This window comes from Cephus cinctus, unplaced genomic scaffold, assembly GCF_000341935.2.
Source record: "Cephus cinctus unplaced genomic scaffold, Ccin1 Ccin1_scaffold0123, whole genome shotgun sequence".
Taxonomy (NCBI): domain Eukaryota; kingdom Metazoa; phylum Arthropoda; class Insecta; order Hymenoptera; family Cephidae; genus Cephus; species Cephus cinctus.
The window spans coordinates 2,321,033-2,331,605 of record NW_014332857.1 but is presented as its reverse complement, the minus strand read 5'-3'; the positions used below and the strand labels follow the sequence as shown (position 1 = coordinate 2,331,605).

Genomic DNA, 10,573 nt, shown 5'->3' with positions numbered 1-10,573 from the left:
GGGGGGGGGGGGGGGGGGGGGAGGGGACGGAGGTGGATTTTCAAAACGATCCTTGACCCACATGACAAGTACTTTTAGGAGCAACGAATTCACCCCCCGAGAGAAGAGGAAGGACGAGAAGGAAAGAGAAAAGAAGAAGGAGGAAGGGGATGGGAGAGGGTGAAAAAAGAAAGAGGAAAAAATATAAGAAAAAAAAACGACGACGCACTCGTACGCGAAACCAGCGTGGACTAGGGGTTGAAAAGGATGACGGTTAACAGGGGATGGGTTTAGCCAGTAAATAATAATCAGAGTGCCATGTCAAGGGGGATGTGGTTAACCGCACGAGCGAAGCGGAGAGCAAATAAATAAATATCCCGAGGAAAAGGAAAGGAGAGGAGAAAGAAGAAAAAAAGAAGAAATAAGCGCCAGGGCCAAAGGAACGGGGACCGTATACAAGGGTTGTTTAATCCAAGACCCGGGCGCACGTGTACGAGACGAAAAGTTCGTATGACTTTGGGAAGAAATTAAAAGAGAGAAAAAGGAAGATGACGTAAAATAAATAAGCAACCGAATAAATAAGCCCACGGGACCCGTATTTCTGTTTCCTCCCTTCTTATTTACATCGCCCACTCTAAGTCCTCCAATTACGTCACCTTAGCCCACGGTCCAAAGCTTCGTTCTTCAACGATAATGGTTCGAGGGCGTTGTTTCGGGCTCGTTTCAAATTTCCCGGGCTTCTCGAACGCCGTGTAACAATATTTCCGGTTATTCGGATTACCCGGTAGAACAGACCAAAGTGCCGAGCCGATTAAGCGCGGTCAAATTATAAGAAGGACTTTGAAGCTTACTCGTGAAGATAAGTAGGGGTAACCCGAGACTCGAGAGTCTCGACGAAAAATGGTCCAGAAGAGATGAGAGAGAACACGAGGGACAAAGAGACCAAGAAAATATTTAACGGCGAAAGAAGAAAGCCACGTCCAAGACGTAGTGTAAAATAATCGATACTCCTTGTCAACCTCTCCGACGGTACCGACTCCTGGGGGAGAGAGTATACAGACTTTTCTCTCTCTCTCTCTCTCCCCCAGCAGTGTACACCCTCAGTCCAACAACCCTCGAAACCAACCCTCCTGGAACCGTCTCGACTGGTACCAAAACGTCGGAACTTTTGCCAAAGTTAAACGGCTCCTACCTCCCTTCCCCCCCCTCCGCCCCTCCCCCTGCTGTTTCCTCGGCATTTTCCTTCGTTTCCCATTCTCTCTCCTTCACCCCGTCATCTTTACTACGGAGCCAATCCATCCCCCTTAAGAAACATTCTACAAGCGTTACAACGCCCCCTCCCCTCCTTCCCACCCTTACGGCACCCCATCCAGCATCCCCCTCCTCTACTGATCGAGCAACGATATACCTCGGAAACGCAGCTCGACCTGAGCGCCAGAAATTATTTTGGGGTTGATTGTTCACATTTTCTACGTCCGGATGTGTTTGCGCTTCCTAGCCCTTTCCAAACTCTAGCCCCACCCCACACACGTACCCATATGTACACATACGGCTAAGGCAATCTATTCTGATATACTGTACTTTATGTACGTTTACGGCCCTATGCTGTTTTCTATATCTGTATACATATGTACGCCAAAACTGTTTTTTCCGAAAAGCAATTTCCCTAGGAATTCCCTAGATCTTCTATATCCGGCTGATTCCAGTTTACGCGCAATGGGGGTTTTAGGTCTCCCCCTTATATGCCCAGTAGAAATGATTTACGCTTATGGAAACGTTTAGGCCTGATATACATCTATGTATATATTGTAGCCAATGTAAAGGTGCACTCACAACGTCGATAAGCTGCGAGAGACGCAGTCCCATCTTGACCGTGAGCCGATCGCTGTTATTTCCGACGGGCCGGATGAGCCGGTTGTAGTTCGAGAGGAGGTCGTCGTAGAGCCGTTTCGCTTCCGGATTGGCCGAGGCACCCGGAAACGGTCCGACCAGGCAGGAAATGGCCGTCGCCATCGCCAATAATCCGCCTAACCGAGACCACCATCGCCACCAGCCTTTCCAGCCGTCGTCCCTACGAGCATCCCTAAGCATCGTACGCCTTGTCCACCCCTGTAAGCATAATAATTATTATTATCATCGAATCATTGAAATTAAATATAATTATACATTGAACAGCGTCACACTGTACATTGTATTAGGTATTACGATGTATTACATGGTGTGTTATGTATTGATCGAAAAAAATATTCTACTACACGTAGACGGTGAATAAAGTAAAAAGGAACGCGGCTCCTGTTATTCGAGGAGAGGCAAAAGGAAAAAGGAAAATGATCGCTCTCCTTTCAGGTGAAATAATGCAATAATGAGCTTCCGGAAGGAGCATAAATCTTGGAAATTTCGACGCGAGCAAATCAAACGCGAAAGGGGCCTCTCGGAACAGAATTTGAGGTTGAAATAGTTTGCCGTTTTGGAGGTGATTTCTGGGTAATCGCGTTCTACGGCTACTCCGGAGAACACCTACCCTTTCTGCAGGGGACAGCAGCGGGTCTGGTAGGAACCGGTGGGTTGAAGACTTAACATAAAAGTATAGGAATTCAGCGTGTGTTACGACGATGATGACGCAAGGGGTGAAAGGGGGGTTAAGATATCACTGATCAAATAAATTATGAATTTCCTTATATACATATAAATTATAATTATTATTTCTTCCCAACTCCACTATTAATTTCGCGATAAAATGCCATAAGGATACAAAATTCTAAGATATTGAAATACGTAAACAATTAGCAGTGAGCTAGAAAAATAAAGGGCAAGAAAAAAGAAAATTGACGCAATACGAAAATAACACGAGAACCGTCGCATATCGGTAAAAGCTCGATTTTAAGATGGTGACGTCACGGAAGCCATAGGCTCCTCGGGCGCCAGAGGTTTGAACGTAACGTCGAGTCTGGCGATATTAAAGAAATTCGGCGGCGCGTATTGATCCTGCCTATGGAATATTGAGCGTTAGAAAAAAAAAAAAATAGGGGACGATACTGAATTTCGGAAGATTACGAAAAAAAAAAAAAAAAAGAATCAAGGCTCGCCATCGTCATTATACGAGTGTCCCATATGGTGTAGCTTTAAGGGGGGTTCGAGAAAATGTCCAGGGAGGGAAGGATATAGCTTTATCAGAATTGACCCTGTCGTCCATCGTTGGCCTGGTTAATGGACTATTTTTCCGTATTAAGGGATGAAAAATGGCCCCGTGCCAAGATAACCTTGGATCCGTGAGCAGCAGCCAACCCTTATCGTTCGAGGGAGGATGAAGGGGTGGGAGGGTGCTTTCGCTGAGATAAGACATCCCCGTGGTCATTATCAAGACCAGACCCAACCTTATCCGAGCGTCTTTGTCCCAGAGAAGCTAATTACGGGGGATTCGGATATCGTTCCGCTTCCTTAAACGGGGTGGTATCATCATCCCCCTTGCTCGACGCACCCTCGCCGATCTAACAGCGTTATATCCACCCACGCAATGGGTCCCTGGCTAAATTCAAATATGACGACGTCCACGGCACCGAAATACCCGGCCGTATGCCCGTACGAAAAATCATCCCCTAAAAAAAATTAATTCGAAAATTCGTCAGTCACTGTATAGTTTTACCTGTGGAGCGACAGAACAAATATTGTACTTGAGCAATATAAAAAAAAAATTAATTTTCGAAATGGCTACCGAAATTCACGATGCACGTCACGCGGGCAGCTCCATTTACTTAAGTGATAGAGGACAGAGCCCAATCGTGTAGTTTGTCAAGCAGTAGTTCGATCCCCAGGAACTGGGTATAATAGATCCGATAATGAGCCGTGACCGCCACATCCATCAATCCTTAGGGGCTGCGTCCAATTCCCAGGGATACAGAGCAAGAGATGCCGAGAGTTCACGAGGTTGTCCGTTTCATCCCCTACCCAAGGCCATCCCGTCCAAGGGATGTCTTTCGATACCCACCAGTAGGATGACACCAGGAAACAATTAGGCACTGATGACACGTCCCACCCCAATTCCGTTTCAACCATCTGCCGAAATCCCCGAATAAGGGCTGAAGGGAGGAAACGGAGGGTTGGTTAAGAAGGGAAAAAAATAATAATGCCAATTTTTATCCACTGTCGATTACTGATACGTACTTACGGACAGCAGTTCCCTGAAATCACTTTTCACCAAAAAAAAAAGTCATCGCAACCCCTAACTAAATATTTTTACTACCCCTTTCCGACCAGCCCTCTTCGATTTATCCATACAAATTTTCGTTATTTCTCCACGACGCGTCTCTCCTACTTATAAATATTAATTAATTATACTTACAGAGTCGTTCAAATTAACCCTTACATCTATGACTCAAGGTATACAGCTCTCAAGGTATTAGCGTGTTAATTTTGAATAAACCTGTACATCGCGTATAATTTTATCGATAGACATAGCGCCACTCGAATCGCCCTTTAATATCAGTACTCGCCCAAATACGTGTTGTACCGGACAACAGGGAACCCTCGAAACGGACCGCGTGAATCGGAACGCGGAATATCCATGAAAATGACATTGAAAGGCGTAAAGTGTAGAATGGGGGAAATGGTTAACTGGGAATGGGTATCCGAAAAGAGGGTGGGAAGAGGGTGGTAGGACGGATGGCTGTAGAGAAGTGAGAGCCCTCGAGTTAGCGGTTAGCAGAGTAGGGGTGGTGACGCAGACAGTATAGGGGGAAAGGGACTGCCGACAACAGTGATGGCAACAGGGATTTTTTATCAAGCGCATTAAAAAAATTCAAATGGATTAACAGAACGGAATAATAACCAATGGACGTTGCCCGTGGCAAAGACACTCGTAGAAATGTAGATAAAAGAGGCAGGACGAAGGAATGGATATGGTACGAACAGACGTCAGCCTTTCCCCTATATACCTCGGCCTCTTTCACTGCCGTTCCGCATGGACTGCGTAACTCTCCCCGGAGAGAGATAGTACCGAAGGAAATTATAAAGGCGCGTATATTTTCTTACCGTTGAATTGGCAAGTATCCAGCGTAAAAATAAATCCGCGTACGATTGCGCGCTCTGTTCTTGTATCTCTTGAATTTTTTTTATACCTTTCGCAAGAACGATCGCAGGGTTCCTATAGTTACTTTTGTCTTTGTCTACGCGATACAGCCGTAAGATCGAAGGATAATGAAGAATGAGAAAAACCCAGTTCTGCTAGGCTCGGGATGAAAAAAAAAAAAACAAAGATAAAGATAACAAGGGACGAGTACTTCGAAGCTAGTGAAAATTGGTGAAAGGGTCGTTTAAATGAGTTTTGGAAAAGGGTGCAGGGCAGTGTGTGAGAGAGAGAGAGAGAGAGAGAGAGAGAGAAAGAGGGGGGGAGAGAGAGAGAGAGAGGGAGGGAAAAAGTGGCTGGTCGGTAAAAGCAGCACAGCACGCGTACCTACAGCAGTCCTGCCAACGGCAGGTAATTTAATAATACTGGGCGTGCAGTGGTCCATTGAAATGCAAAGTGGAACGAAGGAAGGACACAATGGCAACCAATCCCGGCTGATCTATGGGATCGGATCCAATATGGCGTCGGAGGATGAGAGTATGAGTAAGGTCGTGGAAAGACGTAGGCGAGGAACTGAGGTTACGTTCCATATGGATAAACCATTTGAAGTCGAGCTGGATCGGCATTACAATACGAATGGTTCCTAAAGCTTCGTCCACGCGTGATCAATATAATCAATACGTTACCTTTACTTTCCGTAAGAATCTAGAGGAGCCCAACCTAACCCGCGTGTACAGTTGTTAACCCGCTAGATCCTTCTAGAAGCGCCGACCTCGGTATACCCTACGTGTTTCCTTTTCTAGTTACTTTTTTTTCTTTCTTTCTTTCTACCTCCTTCAATCTTCTCCTATGCATTCCGAAAAGCTAGGGACCCTAGACCAGCCCACACCCTTACCATCTCTATCTCCAAGACGACTCTGTAGTTAATTCAAGCCAACCTAACCTTTACCACGTGTTTATTCCGTTTCCCCTAGATATATCAGCGCGAACCTACCAGAACGTCATTTCGCATTCGAGTAAGGAACTACGGATGTAATCGAGTACCGCGGTTGGTATTGACCTGGTGATTTTTTTTGTTCAACTTGAATTCACCTAGGGAATCCCCCGGCTATGTTCAGTAGCCAATGCATGGACGTTGTACGTGTTTCTTGGATACGTTAACTAAGATTGATCTTCGCTCCTGGAATCTAGGGAATTTCGCTGACAACGGTTTAATAAGAATACACGAGACGTCTGGGGCGCTAGGGATTAATACGTAGGTCAGATAAGGGACGAAGGCGGGCCGAGGCAGTGTACCAGAATGCTTGAATAACGACTGGTGTCATTTGACTCGGCGAAGTACATCGCTTCATTAACCCAATTAACGTGGAGGCTTAATGACACGCAGTTTTTTTCATCCGTGAAACTAATGGCCGCCCGTGAAAGGAACTTGAAAGCCACCGGTGTAAATCTAGATGCAGCGAATGCTATGAGATTTTCGTAAAGGACGAGGATAGGGGAACCCTTTGACACAGTCCCATTCCTAGGGAATTTTTTGTAGCAAATTTCACAAACCCACGTTGCCTACGTTTCTGCGTGTTGATATATGCATATATAAATATATATGTATAATCAACAGTAGATAAAGGTACAGTAACGATCGGCAGGTCATGGAAATTACGTTGGCACCACTTTTCGTTAGGTGGAGTATCTTCGAAGGGGCAGCACACGTGTATATATACGTATATGGGCACACAAGGGTGAAGATCTGACTCCGTATAGAGGACGAGGAGAACAAGAGGGACAAGGGTGGATGAGTCTCAACACTTGCTAAATATCCACCGGTGTTATCCCGCATGCATATAAATCGAGGACCCCGGAGCCCTCTGGCTAGAGTTAATTATGGCAGCTTTGACGATCGCGAGGCGAGCTTTTTCGCGCCAATCTCAGTGTTACGTCAGGCGGGGTTTCCTCTGACTTTGCACGAACCGACCGAGCCCCACTTCCGGCCGTCCCAGTACCGGCACACGGCTCTTCCAGTGCCTCTGGCATGTAAATGTCCCTGGGGCCGTGGCCCTCGAAGATTCCCTAGAAATAACTAGGGAATTTATTTCAAGACCTTTTTATTACCAGCCGCGCAAAGGATAGACACTTTGAAATATGTAACAGGATAACTTGTATCTGCGCGAAGAGCCGAGTGAGAATTTTAATTCCCTAGGTTGTAAAGTGCCGGGGACGAAGGAACCGGTGGGAAAGGAACTAGATGAAAGAACGTAGTGAAAAATTCTCAATGTAAAATAGATTTAAATCCGAGACTTGAATATAGCTTCTCGGTTACTACAGACGAGGATAAAGCTCCTATTGACGCTGAGGGAAATCCCTAGAAATTCGTAGAAATCTCCTAGGGGAAGCTCCAAGATCCAAGGGTCTTTGTGTTACTGGCAAATGTAGGCAGTCAAGAATGTAAAGCCTATACTCCCGGGTTATGATGCAGCTTAGAACTATTTAACGGTACTAAAGAGACGGGGGGTCGGTCGGTATAGGGCTGAGGGGGTTGGTTAGAATGGGGATGGTAGAGACACTGTTATCATTATTACCGGGCTATTATTATTATCGGCAGGCACCGCAGACGCTTTCGAGAGGTACGTGCTCAACCTATCGATAAACCACCCCCCTCCCGCCCCAAGTCCTGAAAGCTCCCCATCCCCATTGCCACCCTTCCTCTTACCCACCCTCAAACTCTGAACCCCCGATACTCTCTCAGTTTCTCTTTCTCTTTTCCCCTCTCTCTCTCTCTCTCTCTCTCTCTCTCTCTCTCTCTCTCTCTCTCTTGCTACGCTTCGATACAGCTAGTTCTCGCACATTTCTTTTTCTTTTTTTATCGGCAGTTTGTTAGCCTGACCGCGGTGCCCCAATCATCGTGAATCGGTGGTTGGCTCCCAATCCTCTTCCGACCATAGGAACGACGCCAGCGCTACTCTGCGGTCTCATCACCAATTTCTAGTGATTCCGGTCGTAAAAAGTCCCTAGATCCCGTACACCTATACCGACCTACCCAGCTAACCTACATAGGCAACGGCATCATTCGTAGGGAGTACCAACAGCAGACGAAGCGCGTCGATTGAAGTTGAATGTATTTACGAAAAAGCAGGAGAGAAACGTAACGGAGCTACTAATTGAATCGTTAATTAGTAAAGTTCGTAATGAACTGAGAGGAGACAGTGCGAGGAGGGTTGACGAGGCAGCATTAAAGGAGGTAGACAAAGAAAATTAAAAAAAAGGGAAAAAGAGAAAAAGTGACCCTTATAGGATTACCCATCGAAAAATCCCCTTCAACGGCGATTTTCCGTATTCTGTATACAGGGTGTCCTGAAAAGTCCTCCAATTCCCATGAAATAAAAGCGCGGCAGACACGCCCTTGCATACGATAACAGGAGTACTGATAAAAAGAGAGATATCAATAGGGCGAGAAGAGGGTAAAGTAAAGAGGGGTTGTAGGTAGTAGATTGTGATACAAGGGTGTGAATAAAGTCGCAGCGGTCCAGCGCAACGAGTAGTCGGGATTAAAAGGAGAATCCTGCACGAGTACGTGGCGGGTGACCAGTTCAGAAATTCAAAATAAAAAATATCCCTACTGAAATATTTTGGGTATGCAGTATACGAATGGGTCGAATGAGAATTTCCAGCCGAAAAGGACGCAGCATCCGGTCGCACCGATCCAGGGATGTTAGGAATGTCGATAGCTGTACTCTTTGCGAAAAGTGAAGTTCCCACACGAATCCCTAGTCAAACTAAATGTTCTAAGGGAGATTTTGGGTATAGCTAAGAACTCGGGTGTTATAATGTTCAGCTATATCTATATAGGGGGATGAAGCAAACGCCAGTTGCGAACAAGCCAGCCAGCACTTGGAGAAACGTCAGGGTGAGGAGGGATGCTGCGGAGGTGGAGTGGCAGACTTCCTGGAGATTCCCAGTGTATCGGGGAATTAACCGAAAGCGAGTCAGGAGTTTTAGCTGGAAGGTCGGTAAAGGTGGGACCAGCCAGATACGGGATTGCCGGCAATTTGTAGGGTTGTGATCTTCGACGGTAGCGCAGTAGACACAGGCGGCTGCCACGCGATACCTATAGGTTACGGAGGATGGTTGGTACGAGCGAATAGGGATGGCCAGAATGGTGGAAAAAGCTTTGTCGGTAGGTCCCTCACGTAGCGGAGCCATTTAGTACTGAAAGAGCCAAGAAGTTACGTGTTTCGGGGAAAATTGTCTCTAGGATCCAGCCGGGCCTTCTAGTAACGTTCTTATATACGGCTGAACGGCCACACGCCATTTTCTTTCGATCCGCAGGACCTCCAGCGATCTCTAGACACGTTCGTCATGAAATTGCCAATTTATAAACACCCCGATGGAAGACGGTCGAGGAACATCTGATTTCGATCTCACCAAAAAGAGAATCTAGGGATTTTTTGGGGGGGGATTTTTCGAGTTTCCTATACCGGCCGTGAGTGCGAGTGAGATAGACTCGTAGTCGTACACGCGTAAGAGAAGGACAGAACCAGCAGACCCGAATAAAAGGATAAGCCCCACTAAACACCTTCGTAGATACGTTTGATCGGGTCTTAGGTGGGATTTTTCGAGTTTCCCATACGGTCAGTGAGTGGAAGGGAGACAGAGCGATGCATATCCATGCGCGTAACAGAAAGACAGAGATAGGCAGCCCGTAAAATAGACACGGAATGCACCTTTCGTATAGTTCGAGCGAGGCCGATCGAACAGAGAAGGCCGGGGCCTTAAAATTTTCAAGTTTCCTATACCGACCGTGAGTACGAGAGAGACAGCCTTATGGGCGCTAACGTGCGTAAGAGTGAGAGGGATTTATGAATTTGCAAAAGTCTCATATCCAGAAAGGGTCTTTATCGCGATCGATCGATACCTTATCAAAAGTGATAAAACGTTATTAATATCATCGCTCCCCTTACCTTACGTATGTACGCACAATTTATTTTCCAACAGCAAGAAGTGCTAGAATGACGTTCTCAAGATTGATAACCCATTCCCGCCCCTAGGCGTGAAACCTGTAAGGTGCGCTGTGATTTAGTGGCTGGACCGATTGTTCGTACTCGGAACGGTCCTTCATGCGGCTTATTTCGTACGGGACCTACGAGAGTTAGGGCCGGCTCAGTGGGATTTTGCCCGTTTCCTTTTTACTTCCTTGGCTACCCAATACGGGCATCTTCGCAGGGATGGTTTTCATGCGGCGAATGAGAACCAGCCGGCGAATTCTCACCGTTCCCACATCCGTCTGAACTCGTTGGTGTCTTAGGCGCTCACTCCTCGACCGTTTTATACATTTTCATCCTAGACACCTTCGGACCACCCCATCGAGCCCATATCAATCCCTTGAACCTTTCCCTCTATACCCTAAATCGTCATTTCATGATACCCAGCTGGTTCGCTTATTCCACTCGGATAACAAGATAGTCAATTTATAGTACAATATTATATATATACAATATATATATTTATTATGTGAAATAATATATCTACCATATAGGA

General features: G+C 46.2%; 1 protein-coding gene across 2 annotated transcripts in view; it reads right to left on the bottom strand.

Annotated features, from left to right (window-relative positions):
• LOC107275136 (acetylcholine receptor subunit alpha-like 1) overlaps positions 1-10,573 on the bottom strand; it is a 68,906-nt gene that overhangs the window by 36,473 nt on the left and 21,860 nt on the right. For both annotated transcript variants that reach the window (XM_025079838.1, XM_015754969.2), the window contains one exon: positions 1,813-2,088. In XM_025079838.1, the coding sequence (XP_024935606.1) occupies positions 1,813-2,070 (258 nt within the window). In that variant the 5' untranslated portion in view covers positions 2,071-2,088. The remainder of the gene's footprint in view (positions 1-1,812; positions 2,089-10,573) is intronic.